The sequence below is a fragment of the Thamnophis elegans genome, chromosome 1, assembly GCF_009769535.1.
Source record: "Thamnophis elegans isolate rThaEle1 chromosome 1, rThaEle1.pri, whole genome shotgun sequence".
Classification (NCBI taxonomy): domain Eukaryota; kingdom Metazoa; phylum Chordata; class Lepidosauria; order Squamata; family Colubridae; genus Thamnophis; species Thamnophis elegans.
Window position 1 is genome coordinate 15,858,879 of NC_045541.1, and position 17,180 is coordinate 15,876,058.

The 17,180-nt window shown below is 36.3% G+C and overlaps 1 protein-coding gene across 2 annotated transcripts in view; it reads right to left on the reverse strand.

Moving 5' to 3' along the window:
- The window catches only part of GULP1 (GULP PTB domain containing engulfment adaptor 1), a 72,242-nt gene that overhangs the window by 14,595 nt on the left and 40,467 nt on the right, over positions 1–17,180 (reverse strand). Inside the window, exons 4-7 of one of the 2 annotated variants that reach the window (XM_032236650.1) lie at positions 9,500–9,598; positions 8,741–8,878; positions 7,374–7,490; positions 5,932–6,024 (exon numbers count right to left, since the gene is read on the reverse strand). In XM_032236650.1, the coding sequence (XP_032092541.1) occupies positions 5,932–6,024; positions 7,374–7,490; positions 8,741–8,878; positions 9,500–9,598 (447 nt within the window). The remainder of the gene's footprint in view (positions 1–5,931; positions 6,025–7,373; positions 7,491–8,740; positions 8,879–9,499; positions 9,599–17,180) is intronic. The other variant, XM_032236655.1, reaches the window with a different exon arrangement.

The window sequence follows — 17,180 nt, forward strand, 5'->3', positions numbered from 1 at the left end:
AAGATTGCCTGGAATGACAAAGAAAGTCCTCACTGCTCTACTCAGGAAAGGATAGAAGTCTTTGCAGCAAGAGGTTTTCATAATCAGACTACATGTGCTGCAACTGTAAAGGAATCACAGAAAGAGAAAAAAAATATTCTAAGGAGTCAAAAGTAGAAAGAAAAGGGAAAAGTTCACTTTTTATAAAAATGAAAAAGCAACCCTCATCTTCAATCCTATTATAAAGAAAGGTTGCTGGAATTGCTTATGTCTAGTAGAAGGACTAGGAGAGACATGATAGCAGTGTTCCAATACTTCAGGGGCTGCCACAAGGAAGAGGGAGTCAAGCTATTCTCCAATGCACCAGAGGACAGGACAAGAAGCAACGGGTCAAAACTAATCAAGGAGAGAAGCAACCTAGAATTAAGGAGAAATTTCTTGACAGTTAGAACAATTAATCAGTGGAATGACATGCCTCCAGAAGTTGTGGGTCTTCCAACACTGGAAGTTTTTAAGAAGAGATTGGACAACTATTTGTCTGAAATGATATAGGGTTTCCTGCCTGAGCAGGCAGTTGGACTAGAAAACCTCCCACTCATTCTATTCCATTCCATTCCCCAAAAGTAACCATCTTTTGCATGGGAAAGGACGAATTTCCTTAGCTTGTACATTAAGTAATGCAATATTGATAAAAGTCAGTATAATGTTTACTTCTTAAATGTAATAGCAGTTAAATGATACTTCTTCCGGGTAATTATTGTGATAAAAATAACCAGGCATTAAATATGTTTGCAAATTTCTACACCAGCATTTTAATACACACTGTAGATAAACATATGACAACCAGTTGAATATAGTGGTTAAGGTGTCAGACTAGAAACCAGGAGACCATTAATTTCTAGTCCCGACCTTAGGAAGGAGACAATAGCAAATCACTTCTGAAAACCCTTGCCTAGAAATCTGCCTGGAGACTTGTCCAGGCAGTCTCCAAGGATCAGCAGAACTGAACAGAAGAAAAACAAATATGTGTCTCCTCTTCTCAGCCAAATACAATAAAATCAGAATTTGATTTTGATTACACAATCAAAAACAAAAACATCCAGAACAGTTCAAATATGAATAAATACACACATATTATGGAAAGTCTGAGAGCTGAGTATTCAATCAAGCCAGTGACTCTAATTGGGGGATTCACAAGTTAAGCCAAGGTTTTTGATGAAGGAATATAGTGTTATGTTTCTGTTCAGGATATGGGAAGCAATTAAAAAGGCAATGAGTTGAGGGGGACCCACAGATGAAATATAGGATGAGCTAATTGTCAATGCACCCCAAGGTTTTGCCTGGATTAATCCAGTTTGAATTTGCTGGAAGGCTTGATGAATTGTAGCAGAGTATGGGTTGGAAAAGAAGATGCCAGTATTCTCTTCCTTTCCTTCTCACATATCCACCAACACATCAGAAGTTGAATTAGTGCAGCTGGGAATCCAAAGAGATTTGCAACATGCAATAGGGCTCAGAGACTGGATCAACCAGAATTTAAATTCTACATTTAATCATTCCTGTTAGGCTAAGGCTCAAAATAACACTGAAATACTGCTGTAGCCCTTGGTTTGGCTTTCACGTCACTGGAAATTTCACTTAATTTTCCATTGTTCACAAATATCCAACCTGCAGAGACTCTTGATACCAGCTGCTATGTTTATGAAAAATGCACAAAACTATATAATTCAGCACTGGTAACTGTTGTGACTTAGCAGCAGTCTTCTGTGAGTCTTTTCGGGATGCAAGATTAATTATGCAGCTGGGACTCATTAGGGGCATATTCTGGGGATAAAAAGACGGATGGTGCCATGCCCTAGTTGCAGGAGTCAACGTTCCTTGGTTCGTTCAACATTGATTGATCATCAGTCGTGGTTTATGTAAGATACACTTGGAAAAGTGCTTTGTTTTCTGTAACCCTGATTCAAAAGTGCATTGCTTGTAAAAGTTTTTTTTTGCTATTCTGTTATCTAGTCTGAGACTTTATTTATGTTATTTTTGGGCTCGTAGCCAGTTTGAGCCGAGAACTGATAAAGAGAGTTCCTTTTAAGTTTGTTTGCCTGTTGTCTGTTTAACGAGCGGAGAAGGGGGGACAGAACAGGTAACCAACTGGAATCCCTGAAACTAAACAGTCTGTGAAATTCTTGATGCTCTTTGAGCTTGTGTGCAGAAACAGATTAATAGTGTTGGAAAGGACCTTGTAGGTCTTCAAGTCCAACCCCCTGTCCAAGCAGGAGACTCTGCACCATTTCTGACAAATGACAATCCAGTCTCTTCTTGAAAGCTTCCAGTGATGGAGCTCCCACAACTTCTGAAGGCAAGCTGTTCCATTGGTTGATTGTTCTCACTCTCAGAAAATTCCTCATTTCTAGGTTGAATCTCTCCTTGATCAGTTTTCGTCCATTATTCCTTGTCAGGCCTTGTCTGGCCTTTGGAAAATAGCTTGACCCCCTCCTCTCTGTGGCAGCCCCTCAAATATTGGAATACTGCTATCATGTCTCCCCTGGTCCTTCTCTTCACTAGACTAGCCACGCCCAGTTCCTGCAACTGTTCATTGTATGTTTTAGTCTCCAGTCCCCTAATCATTTTGGTTGCTCTTCTCTGCACCTTTCTAGAGTCTCAACATCTTTTTATAGTGTGGTGACCAAAACTGGATGCAGTATTCTAGGTATAATCTTACTAAGGCTTTATAGAGTGTATTAGTATCTCACTTGATCTTGATTGCATCTCTTTGTTAATGCAATTTAGGATTGAATTGGCTTTTTGGGCTACTGCCACACACTGGCTCATATTTATTTGGTTATCCACTAAGACTCCAAGATCCCTGTCACAGTTACTGCTATTAAGCCTGCTTTCATCCAGTCTATATATGTACTTTTGGTTTTTCTTACCTAAGTGTTAAGACTTTACTTTTCTATACATTGAATTTCCTTTTGTTAGATAGGGCCCAGTTTTCAACTCTGTCAAGTTCCATCTGGATCTTGAACCTATCATCTAGGGTGTTGGCTGTTCCTCCCAGCTTAGTATCATCCACACATTTGATAAGTTCCCCTTCTATTCCCTCATCTAAGTTGTTTATGAAGATATTGAAGAGTACTGGGCCTAAGATGGAATCTTGTGGTACCCCATTGCTTACTTCCCTCTATGTAGACATAGTACCATTAAGGGCTATTTGTTGAATGTGATTGGTCAGCCAGTTACAAATCCATCTGATGGTGATGCTATCTATCCCACATTTTTCTAGCTTATTAAAAAGTAGGTTTTGGTCTACTTTGTCAAATGCCTTGCTGACGTCTAAGTATATTATGTCCACAATATTTCAATAGTCTATTAATTTAGTCATTATGTTGAAGAATTAAATAAGATTGGTTTGACATGATCTGTTTTTAACAAACCCATGCTGACTTCTAGTTATTACTTTACTCATTTTTAGATATTGGTAGATCTGTTCTTTTTATTATCTTCTAACTGGAGCGAAATTGTCTTCCAATGACGTGTTTCAATAGCTCTGGGAATAGACTGGCTACAGACTACAATCCCTATAGTCACTGGGACTATAATGACATTAATATAAACTTCCCAGGAATCTAACAGTTTAACAATCTTAATCCCCTCCCCTTTCATTATCTCTCAAGGTTGCACCTTCAATTTATTGCTTCCATTTTATATAAACTTTGGGTGGCTTACATTAATTATGCAAACTATCCAGATGTCTTTGTAATGGCACAGATCCTAGTCTTTCATGAGTTCTGCAATGAATCTTATTCCTGAAGCCGAGGTTGCAAAAAAGAATTGTTACTAATGTTAAATACACAATTAATCTGCTTAAGAAATGTATTAAAAACACCCCCACAATCAGTATTCCTTGCATTTCTTTTTGTAAAAACAAAATACACAGCCCAACATATTGGCTTTTATTCCTCCAATTACTACCATCTTCCATTTATTTCTAAAAAATTTATGACTCCAGAAAATTTATCTGATATATATCTATAATATATCTTTGTATTTTGCATTTATGTATGTCTGTGTGCATGTATCCATCCATGCATCCATCCATTTGTCCATGCATTTGTGCTATGGAAGCTGGTCATTTTGGAGAAACACTGATCTCATTTTCTGTGACATGTGTGATCTCATGATATGATAAATATTATATCAAGGTTAATGTTTATTTATCAGCACTTATTGTGGTACCAAGTTTCATATATGTAAATCATCTAATTTCTTGCATTCTGTTTTTTGCCCACAAGAAATTGGTCTAAATTTGGATTTAATAACTGACATACCATATGTTAAAAGTCTGGACATCACTCAAATGTTAATGGATCTCTTTTTAAAGTTTGCCCACATTATTCCCAGTCATGTTCTTTCGCAGTCCCCTTTTCGATTCATTCAACAAGTTCTATAAATTTCTGCAATCAAATAGTCTTTGACGAAGTCCATAATTCAGGATATAGTTTTGAAAACCTTTTTTTCATTATTAAGTTCCACATGTCCTCTGTCCATCATCCACAACTGGAGATGACCAAGAAGATAGAGGCCATCTTCAAGGAATACACATAATGCCCCCTAAACTGCCATCAAGACAATTGGTCTCATTGCTTAACTGTGTGTATAAACTCAGTATAAACTGAGTTTATGTATAACTCCTCTTTCCATCTATGGCTATCAGACACATCTTCTGAACTTCTCCATTCCATAAACTCATATTATCTATAGAAATTTCAGCCCATACAATATCTCCATAACAGATAGTGTCAAAACAATAAGCACTTTGTTGATTGTCACAATCAGAATGGCACTCCTGGAAATCAATCACTCATTCCTCAATTAACATAGGTTAATTTGAATTATTGAGTGGTTAACAATAATTCTAAGCACCTAGAGCTATATATCCCCCTTTGATGACATATATTTATTTAAAATTCCTTCTGTTCCCTAAGATATGGTTTATAAAACAAGCCCGCTGTGTATATATGTAATATCAGAACTCTTGTTCAGCAGAATTGCAGCAATGTAGCTTTTGTAATGAGAATGTCCAAACTTGTATCATATAAGCTGCCCTTAACCTTTACTTCTTAAGACATGCACCAAGGATTAGGGAAATATGCAAGAATTAGGACAGGGATACATTTTAAATTTGTGGAACTGTGGGAATTACCTATAACTGATAGGTAATTGTGCCCATCCTTACCTTCTAAAACAACTTTTATAGTGAGAACTTTGCTGTGAGGTTCCCTTTAAATAGTACACTGACAGCAAATAGATTGGGCTGATATGAGTTCAGATGTTGATAGAAAAGTAATTACAGAAAGCTTTGGTAAAATTTTGTAGTTATTTATGTTGAAAGAAAATGTGCTTACTGGATTCCACGACTACTAATATGAGAGAAAGAGGTTTTTGTGCCTGTGCACATGTGTTTGTGCGACAGAATAAAAATATGGGGAATAGGAACAAAACATTGATTGTGAATCTCAAAGAAGGCGCTGTATTACAGAGACAACCTTCTTTGCTTTCCATATGTAGCCGTAACATTAATAATGCCATTATAATTGAAAGCAGGAGACTATGAGTTCTAGTCCCACTTTAGGCATGAAAGCCAAGTGGGTGACCGCTCTCTCTCAGCCAACTCACCTCACAGAGTTATTGTTTTGTTGGGGCAACAGCAGAAGGAAGGAATATTAGATATCTTAGCCTCTTGAGTTATTTATAAAGTAATAAAGCCCAGACTCGCTTTGTATAGAGAGATGAGAAATTTAATAAACTGTATGTAAATTTAATGAATTTAATACACATTTCTCTGTTAGAGTAATTCTTATAATTCAACGCTGGTTTATGATGGAAATAAAACAAAAATTGAAAATAGAAACATAAATTGCTAAGAGAAACATTTTTGCTCAGTGTACTTACTGGCAATGTATGTACTTCAGTTATTCTTAACTGGTTCTCCAAATCTTGCACCTTATTTTTTAGCTCCAGATTTTCTGTTTCTAATTCATTAATCTGAAAAATATGCATGTATAAAAAAAAATCAGAGAAATATTGCCAAGGTAAGAAAAAAATCATACATTATCACACTACATTGAATAAGCCTAGAATAATATTGTACATTATTCACTACATTGAATAAGTCTAGAAAAATAAATCATCATGGAACAAAGCATTTATCATTAGTAAAACAAGGTGTATTTCTGGTATTAACATCACTATCATTAAAAGAGTCCCAAAATTTGTGTCATATTTGTATGATGGAAAAAAAATCCTGTCCAATATTAATTTACTGCATTAATATTTAATTTAAAAGAAAATGTATATTTTTAAGTTACCTAAAAACAGTTAACAAACTTATTTCCACAATAGAGCCTTATCACAACTGAAGCATTGTATCCAGTTATACAGTATATATAAAACAATATATTATTCACCAATGACTTCCCATATAACCAATTTCTTCACAAAATAGATACAGAAATATGTTCCGCAAAATTAACAGAAACCCTCAATTTTTCTCTTATTGGGATCCTTTTACTGCTGGAACATTCAGACAGAAAGGTATATTTTCCATTTTTTCTTAAAGTTCCTAGTCCTCTGAGACAGATTTAGAAAAATACAGAAGGTAAGAAGGAAAATGATCAAAACACATCTTCCCCCTACTGGGTTGAAGAAACTTCTATCAGCAGAGTGACAAGAATTAGATATCATCCATTCCATGTATAAGTTTAAATTTAGCCCATGTTCTGTTATACAAACAGGTTATTCTCCCATATAGTGAAGCATCCCACCGGTTTCTTATTACCATTTTTGTCTTATTTTTTTATCAAGTTACTTTGTTCCCCATTTTCTGGTTTATAATGACTAGGATAGCTTTATGTCTTACAGACATTACACATAAAATTTCAATTTTATAAGTCATCTGGATCATTTAAATATAACTCAAATATAACAAATGGGGCTTAAAATGACATACCCTGTTTCCCTGAAAATAAGCCTCCCTGGATAATAGGCCCAATCGGGCTTTTGAGCACATACGGTAAAATAAGCCTTCCCCCCAAATAAACTCTCCCCGAAAATATTGCAACACAGCAGCAACCCTGAGGTGACCATACTTGCTGCCTCCTGCACCTCAAAAATAATAAACCTCCCTGAAAATAAGGCCATGCGCTTATTTCGGGGAACAAAAGAAAACAAGACTCAGACTTATTTTTGGCGAAATACTGTACCTCCCATTAATAAATCTCCTATAAAATGACTTTTTATTCCATATATGGAATAGCAATGACTCTTTAAAAAAAAACAAAAAAAAAAAAACTACGTAAGACATTTATTAAACTCAGACAAACTATGGAACTTACTCTTTTCTGTAATCCAGCAATCTGTTTTCGTGTTTCAACATCCTTTCCTCCTGATTCTAGGAATTTTCTGTAAGCAAGGTCAAATGCTTGGCCAATAGTTAAAGTTATCTCTTCTGCCTTGAAATAAAAAAGTCTTACTATTAGCATGCAATGGTAATGTTTTGTTGCAACCCCCCCCCCCCCCAAAACCCCAGAAGCTTGTACTGATCACCAATATTAAGGTCATTATTAATGAAGAAAATCAGAGCTGGTGCAAAAATGTTCATGCCATAGAATGAATAAAATATGAAAATAAAAATAGAAGAAAAACAAATTATCACACAATTCCACTGAAGGGGCTTGATGTACTGAAATCAGGCCATCATAAGTGGATCTCTCATCATTAAATAAAAATACACGAGGAATATATTTCTAAGGACATAAAAACATGATTTTGGTATAATTTATCAAATAATTGCTACATTTTGATTATTTTGCACAATGTGATTTAGGTGGAAGAAAAATACAATACAAAAATTATAATACATTAACTTGTTTTAAACATAATTAAGATGTCTCTGATATTAAAAGTAGTAGCAGACCATACTAAAGATCACATAATCTTCATGAAGATTCAGGTACAGATTAAAAAAAATATAAGGGACAAAGATTTGGTCATATTTGTTACATCTGTACCAAATATTGTATAAGTAAGCACATCAAAACCAGTGGTAGGATTCATTTTTTCTGTGGCGTGGCTTTGTGGGCATGGCAGGGGAAGGATACTGTAAAATCTCCATTCCCTCTCCGCTCCAGGGGAAGGTTACTGCAAAATCCCTATTTCCTCCCAATCAGCTGGGACTGGGGAGACAGAGAATAGATGGGAGCGGGGCCAGTCAGATGTGGTATTTACCAGTTCTCCGAACTACTCAAAATTTCCGCTACCGGTTCTCCAGAACTGGTCAGAACCTGCTGAATACCAACTCTGATCAGAACATTATAACTGGATAGCTCTATGTTTATTCCAGACAGCTAAGAACCTAATTGGTGTATGCATTTAGACTGTTTCCTGGCAAGTAAGCACAATCAACTTTAAATTATGTATCACTTTCATTCAATGTAGAATTGGGCCTTTTAGCAATGGATTGATTCTATGATATTCAAACAAATACTGTATGTGTGTACTATATTGGAAAAGAACAATAGAAATTGAAAGCATAGAGAAAAGAAATTTTAACCAAAAAGAAAAATCATCAATTTATTTTAGTTACTATTTTGCAAAAAAAAAGAGGGGGGGAGCTCTTACACACAAAAAATATGAGGGGGTAGTTGAGACAACTTTTCAAGAACAACAAATTCAACCAGTTTTAAAGTCTGTGTGTACTTACACATTTTTCACTGTCAAAGACATAACACAAGTGTTTATTTGATTCAGAATCTTTGCATATGAAAGTGAATATTCTTTTGTCAGTTTTGTCATCAGCACAAAATGATATCCTGTGAAGCTGGCAATTGTGCTGGACTTCCTGCAAATAACAAATGTGCAATTTACCTCTCGGAATTATATTTTGACTGCTGAATACTATTTATTCAAGGCGCCCAGGATGAAGCAGAGTCCTCTTAACAAAACATCAAAACGGAATTATATTTTATTCTTGTAGTCCTTAATACTGACTAATACTAAATTCATATATTTTTGTACACAGCGGTGTCTGCAGAGAAAGTCAAATGGTCAGTCTGATGAAAACAGGATTGTACTGTAACAACTCTCCTTTTGTCCTGAGGAAAACAGTAGAAGCTGTGGATGTCAATGTTACTCCAGCTGCATTGTTAGTTACAATTGCAAAGGTAATCTGGGTTTAATTTTCAGTTTCATAAGACAAGGAAACAAAAAACACAAGATACTCCATAAGATTCAACTCCATTCACAGGATGTTTTTGCTGTATGATACTCAAGTTCCTGCATTGATAATTATATTTATTACTGTACATCATATTTTCCCAATTGAGACAATTTTCAATGTTAAATATTGCAGAAGTAAATCATGTCATCCCAGTGTAAGCATTTATAAAGTAACCCAAATGGCATGAGTTATCTTGCCTTGGGTAAAATTTTAAGGGGTAAAGAGAAATATGAGAACTCTTACCTTTGTTTTTGGATCTAGAATTTTTACGCCATATATGGAAATCTGTAACTCAACTTTGGGTGTTTTTTGGCCTTCAGATTTCTTAATATGTCTTGCAAACTGAAAACCAGAGAAAAATAATCATAAAGAATATTTTAAGATCCTACTTATATTATGTTCTTATAGTACTATCAATTAGTAGTTTCCCTAAAACTAGGATTTAGAGTTTAAAATACTTTTGTCATTTTTTATTATGATTTAATTTCTATTCTGTCTTTCTGTTTATTCCAACAATTATTAAGTTCTCTTGGACTTAGTTTCTTTAAAGTATTTTTTTTTTAAGGAAAGCGGGTTTAGTTTTCAATGTGTCTTTCTTTCAGCAACAATTCCTTGGATTGGTAGTTCACTGTCTCTTTGGAGAATTTTCACTTTGCAAACCTATAGTGGCCACTGTCAAATTATGACATCTCACGGGCAGAAATGAATTTCTGGATATATCTTAACAGGATGATTGGAACTATTGAAAAATACTGGTCTCAGGGTTCAAACCTACCAGATATTCAGGAAGAATAGTATGATTATCAAAACTATTAAGGGATCTTGAGACATTAAAGCTTGACGTCAGCCTTGCATGGTAGTCCAAACAACAAGCATACCAGTGGTGGGTTGCTCCCAGTTCGGCCTGGATCTGCTGAACTGGTAGTGGCGGCAGCAGAAGGCTCTGCTCACCCGCCCAGACACTTCTGCCCATGTGCAGAAGCTTCTGCGCATGCACACGTGTGACCACAAGCAAACTAGTAGCCCCGGGATCTGAAACCCACCTCTGAAGCACACCCAGAAGAATTAGAATAGAATAGAATAGAATTTTATTATTTGTATGCCGCCCTTCTCCGGGAGGACTCAGGGCGGCGAACAATTCAAGGGGGGAAAAGGGGAACATAAAAAAACAAAATACAAAAAGTAAACAACAGTCGCACAACCATACATGTCGAGAGGGGAGGGAACTCATCACCCCCAGGCCTGCCAGCAAAGCCAGGTTTTGACGGCTTTTCGGAAGGCCTGGAGAGAGGTGAGGGTCCGAATCCCTGCGGGGAGTTCATTCCAGAGGGCCGGAGCTGCCACAGAGAAGGCCCTCCCCCGGGTAATAGCCAGGTGGCATTGGCTGGTAGATGGCACCCGGAGGAGGCCAACCCTGTGAGATCTAATGGGTCTGTGGGAGGTAATTGGCAGCAGGCGGTCTCTCAAGTACTCTCCTTTATTATAAGATTATATTAACAGAATCTTTCAACTCTCAAAATACATCTTCTATCACCACCATCCTCCCACTTTTACAGTCCAAGAAACTTGGGGGGGTCCCATCCCTTCTGAGATGTTTGCCACACCCACATTCCTTCCATGGACTTAAATTTCATTTTTCATACCATTATCTAGTTTGTCTAGTTCCAATCATCTTTTCCCCAAGCTCATTCCCATATGCCATTATAGTACTGATTGTCTTTGAAACACATTACACACCCACACCAACACCCACTGTATATGCTTGGGGTATTTGTATGTATGTAAGTGTTTATGTTTATGATATGAGTTCATATGCTTTAGGAATTATTCCTCAGTATGATTGGAGTTTCTTGTGAGGATTCATGGCGAGTTACTGTATAGGTTCCTCAAGGAGCAGGAATGGCAGAGATCAGCAGTCAGTCAGCAAATTCTGTTCAGCGAAGTGTCTCCAGAAAAAAGAGAGAAGGGGAGATATCTCCTTGCATTCTGGGCAGATTATATCCTCATGAATATAATCTTGACAATAGATGAGAATGTCTATGTAGAAGAAGTCAGATATTGCTGGGAAATCAAGGAGCCAACTGAGATTTGGTAGAGAGAAGAAATGATTGGCCAGGCCATTTCTATATTCCTCAGACGAGTCAGAACATCAAGAGCATTTATAACAGATAATTTGTTAGCTGTAATCTGTCAGCTCTTCCAGGATTTTTTATTTATTTAAAGAATTTATATGCCTGCCTATCTCACAGTGATCTTGGGCATCTTGCAGCAATTAATAAAAGACATATTATATATTGTAGTCTTCCTATCGGGAAACCATAACAAGACACATTACTCACCACTTGACCTAAACCCATCCTAACTCAATGTTTGCAGAAAGAGCCAAGCCTTTGTGACCTTCTGAAAGGGTAAAAGAATAAAGTTCCCAAATCTCAAGTGGGAGACTATTTCAAAGGCATTGGTAGCTACAGAGAAGGCACACTTCCAAGGTCTCAGTAGATGATACTTGAGAGAAGGGAGATTAGCCAGGTCAGGGTTACTGGAACTCTGTTAAAGAGGCTAAGTACACAATCTTGCCAACATGATAAGAGATTCTCTCTCTGTCTCCCCGCCCCAATAACAAAATCAAGGTAGGACAATCTTGAGTTTCTTTTTCACTTATTCCACCCTTCCAGGGATAACCTGTGTTTACTTAGACTTTTGAATTCCAACTTTAAGGGCATCTCCATGAATTTTCATTCAATTTGTTACTGTCTCTGTAATATTGTCTCTGTAATTTAGTAATTAATCAGTGCTGAATTTACTTCCCTATGCTTAGTCCAATTGCTGAGTTGTGGTGGCACATAAATGTATGTAAATGCCATAAATGGTGGCACATAAATGTATCCTTATAGTCTTGGACATAAGAAAGATTGTACTGGCAAGGTTCTGTTGCAGAAAATGTTTCCAAAAATTTAATAAAGTACAAAAATGTTCTAATGTCATAGATGTTATAACATCCTATATTAATTACCAACAAAGGAAAGTTGATGTTACAACTGATGCCAAATTATTATTACTGATCCTGTTCCATTGTTTCTTTTGAAGCTGATTTGTTTTCCAAGCTTTTCCCTTAAGTAGTGGAAAGTAAAACAATATGCAGAAATGTTACTGCCGTCTTTGACACTGCAAAGAGAAAAAAAAATCATTTGGAAAAAGGAGGGAAAGCAACGTATCGGCAGGCCTCCTGTTTCTGAAAGTTGCCTCTGAACGATAGCAGAACAATAAAGAGAAAGAAATTAGAGGTAATCAAGTCACCTTCAGCTGCCTTGACTTCTTTTCTCAACAGACCCAGAGAGGTGATGGAATCTATGGTATAAAACATCTGGAAAATTCCAGTTTGCCTATACCTGTGCTAGTTTCAAAATATATCCCTTTGACTGGGCTAAATATGTGGGCTTTACCATGTGCCCTTCTATATTTTTCCAAACATTAAAATTTATCACCTGCAGCCAAACAATCTCTCTGATTTGCGGCCGGGGTAGGTTTCACTTGGAAATATTCTGAGAAACCAATTTTAGATATCCTGTTTTAGGTATTTAATATTTAAAATTATGGAAAATATTACTTCAGAAAGATGGAGTACTTTGGAAACACTTGTGGAACTACTATGGCCACCTGATTTTTATGATTTATACTCTGTTTAATACAGAGAAAAATCTTTATGTACAGAGAAAAAATATTTATGTACAGCAAAAATTAGAAAGTATTCCAAGTAAAACTGAATATTTCAGCAGGAGGATGTAGATTATGCAATAAGACTTTTCAAGAAACTAGGCAATTGCTGGTGCAATATAGTAACTGAAATGCTGATTATTTAAGATAAATTAAAGTTTGGAAAATAAATTGAAAAAAAACAAAATTTTCCTCGACCCTTTTTTGCTGTGGAACACCATCCCCACCTGTTGGTAGAAAATAAAAATGCACAGTGCACTATGTTTTTATATTGAAGTAATAGTGTAAATGAAGGAAACATCATGTTTTTATATATTTAACTTCTTTATCTCTGACTGTAGAACTAAATTAATTATAAGGGTTTGTGGCACACCTAACATAAACATAATGCAGTCCTAACTGAACAATCGTTCAGCAAATGCAAAATTTCACAGCCATTTTAACAAAAGTTAACAACATGTAAGCATCTCCGGATATGCAGTCAGCTCTTTGAAGCATTATGTCCTTTATTGAAACAGATGTTTTAAGTGGATAAAAAGTCCAAAAACATTAAACACTTTTAAAAAATGTAAAAATGATAAAACATTTAAATTGACTGTAGAACTATAATTAATTCCCTTCCATTAATAAAGTACTATGCTTTTAATTTAATTGAAATTTCCTTTTCTTTTCTAATTTAGAAAATTGAAAGTGAGTTACTCTTTAACACAAAAACACTCTTTTGTGTTTTCAGTTGCATCCCCAGGTCCAAGATTATTATTAACTCTAAAGTTTAATTTAACAGTTCAAATCCTTACATATCAGTTTCCCAATTTCTGTGGTCTTCCAGCCATGTAATCATATATAGAAATATTGCCTAGCATAAATAGGCCCACAGAATTCAAACACATACAACGAAAGTTCCATAATATTTGGGATTCAATTTTTTTGTTATTAGATCAACTGACACCTTCTTCTTAATGATATAAACTGTACAGTATGCAAGTTACAGCTCAAATGTGGATCTTTTTTTGTTTTTGTTTTATATATAGCCTTTATTATTTTTATAAATAACTCAAGGAAGCAAACGTACATAATACTTCTCCTCCTCTTATTTTTCCCACAACCACATCTCTGTGAGGTAGATTGAGCCTAGAGTAGGGGTATCAAAGTCGCATCATCACGGTGGCATCATGTGACGCATCGTGACTTTTTTCCTCTTCGCTAAACCGGGCATGGGTGTGGTCAGCGTGTGACGCATCTAACCCGCGGGCCGCGAGTTTGGCATCCCTGGCTTAGAGTCACTGACTCAAAGTCATACAGCAGGCTTTTGTTGTTCAAAACTGTAAAAGTTTTACAATATCACCAACATGTTTATTTATCTCTATTATTCTCTTTAAAGTAATATTAAAATAAAGTATAAGTTTTTATTTAATTGGATTAGGTATAGGTTGGGAAATTGGGGAGAAAGAGGCTTAGAATTAATTCTGACAAGACACGAGAGCGGGTGATTCAGAAGCTTTCCTAAACAGATATATGGCTGAGTCTGGATGGGATTATAGGTACATAGTCCTTGTTGAATGACCACTCATTCAGTGACCAAAGTTATGATGGCATTGACTGAGGGGATTTACTTCTTCACAATTGGTCTATTGCTGCATCCCCATAGTCATGTTTTGAGTGCCTGCAAATCAGCTTGCAGTTATGATAATCACAATGTCTGATCATGTGACCAACATTTGAAACCTTAACTGCTGGCTTCTGACAAGCAAAGTCAATGGGAGTTGGCAAGAAGTCACAAGTAGTGAACACATGAACATGGGATGCTGCAACTGCATGGAATGTGCCTAACAATGGCAACTGAGATTGCCGCAACTGCTGTTGTAAGTCACTGTGATCATATGTTGTTGGTTATACATTTGCTTCCAAATCCATTGCTGGGAGCTGATCATTACTTATAAAACTTTACATGGCTTATCTATTTTGTAGAAGCTGACCACTGAATACAAATTAGTAAAGTTGACATGTTGTAAGGCCTGTTCCTCTCGGATGGATGAAGTAGGATCCTACAAAAGTATTTTCTCTGTTACAATCCCTTTCCCTTGAGAATCTGCCCAGAGGAGGTATTCAGCAGGTTCTGACCAGTTCTGGAGAACCAGTAGCGGAAATTTTGAGCAGTTCGGAGAATCAGTAAATATCACCTCTGACTGGCCCCACCCACATCTATTCTCTGCCTCCCGAGTCCCTCTGATCGTATCCTTCACCTGCCAAGCCCACCAAGCCACACCCACAGAACCGGTAGTAAAAATTTTGGAATGCCACCACTGAATCTGCCCTTAAACCTGTTGGATTATTGTACTGCAAATAGAGGTTAATGACATATACATAATAATTTTTACTGTTACGTACCAGGTGTTGCTTCAACTGCATGCCACACAATTAACCTTTAGTGCTTTGAATAAACGACTATTTATTATATTTTAATTATGACCTTTCAATGTTTTTTAACCATTTGCAAAATGAAAAGAGAGAGAGAGAGAGAAAAAAAAGGATTGACCTGAATATTCATTAATTGGAGACTATTAATTTGGCTCTGTATACAGTATATGTTTATGTAATATTTTACAAGAATTTTTTTTACGTTATCAGGTAGACTGAGTAGGGAGAAAAATAAATACCAATAAATGAAAATATTTATAGCTCAGGGTTGAAATGAAGGGATCCTTGGTGCTCTCTGAGCTTGCTTGTTTTCTTGCAGATGTTTCGTTATCCAAACAAGGTAACATAATCAGTGCTAATTGATGGTACCTACTATGGGTAATGAAACATCTGCAAGAAAACAAGCAAGCTCATAGAGCACCAAGGACCCCCCTCAGAAAGATCAATAAATAAAAGGGAGTACAGGAAACACAGCATTCAACAGAGAAGGTTAGATTAGAAGAAGAGCCAAGAGAATGTTTTCAACAGCGGAATCCTGCTGAAGTTCCCTTTGAAAGTGTTTCAGTCAACTTTATCCTGACACAAAATATGCCTTTCATTTTTGCCATTGTAAGAGTAAGCAATGAACACTTTCTTTTTCCTGTGGTTATCAGTGTATAGCATAGAAAAAAAAAATCCCATGTCCAGGTGGTGCAGTGGTTAGAGTGCTGTACTGCAGGCTACTTCAGCTGACTGCAGTTCTGCAGTTCGGCTGTTCAAATCTCACCGGCTCAGGGTTGACTCAGCCTTCCATCCTTCCGAGGTGGGTAAAATGAGGACCCGGATTGTTGTTGGGGGCAATATGCTGACTCTGTAAACCGCTTAGAGAGGGCTGAAAGCCCTATGAAGCGGTATATAAGTTTAACTGCTATTGCTATTGCTATCTACAAAAGCCAGACAATTTTCCAAACCAAAATTAATAATTAAAATAGAGGTAGTCCTCGACTTACAACAGTCCATTTGGTTTCCATTCAAAGTTACAACGGCACTGAAAAAATGTGACATGGCTATTTTTCACACTTATGACCGTCGCGGCATCCCCATGGTCACATGATTTATGTTCAGATGCTTGGCAAATAACTCTTTATCTATGACAGTTGCAGAGTCCTAGAGTCATGTGATCACCTTTTGTGACCTTCTAACAAGCAAAGTCTACGGGGAAAACAGATTCACTTAACAACTGTGCTATTCATTTAACAACTGCAATGATTCACTTAAAAAATGAAAAGTTGTAAAATGGGGCAAAGCTCCCTTAACAAATTTTTCATTTAGCTACATAAATTTTCACTCAACTATGATCGTAAGTTGAAGACTACCTTTGCTGGCCAAAAAGGAACCACTACGAAACAAGACATCATAAATAACAATGCTGCTTTTTTTTTTTTTTTTGAAGTCCACATTTCCAACAATAAGCTGAAGTTACATTTATCTAATAGATACCAAAAAATGGGTTATTTTGATTATGGATTTGATTATTGGAATCATAATTGTTCATCTATAGAAAGTTATACAAACGTTAAAAGAACTTTCCACTGTCATGAATGGGTTAGATATTCTAATTGCCCATTCCATGCTTGCTCATGTTCTTGAATGCTGAAGTTGAATGCTAACAAAATATAATTTAGCAAGGACTTACTAGGGTTTCTTTTTATTGTCTGTCTGTTAAAATTACTACAAACAAATGTGGTTCTGAAGCACTTAGGTTGAAGGCTAATATCTTGACATCATAAAGTTGTTTTATTTATAAAAAATT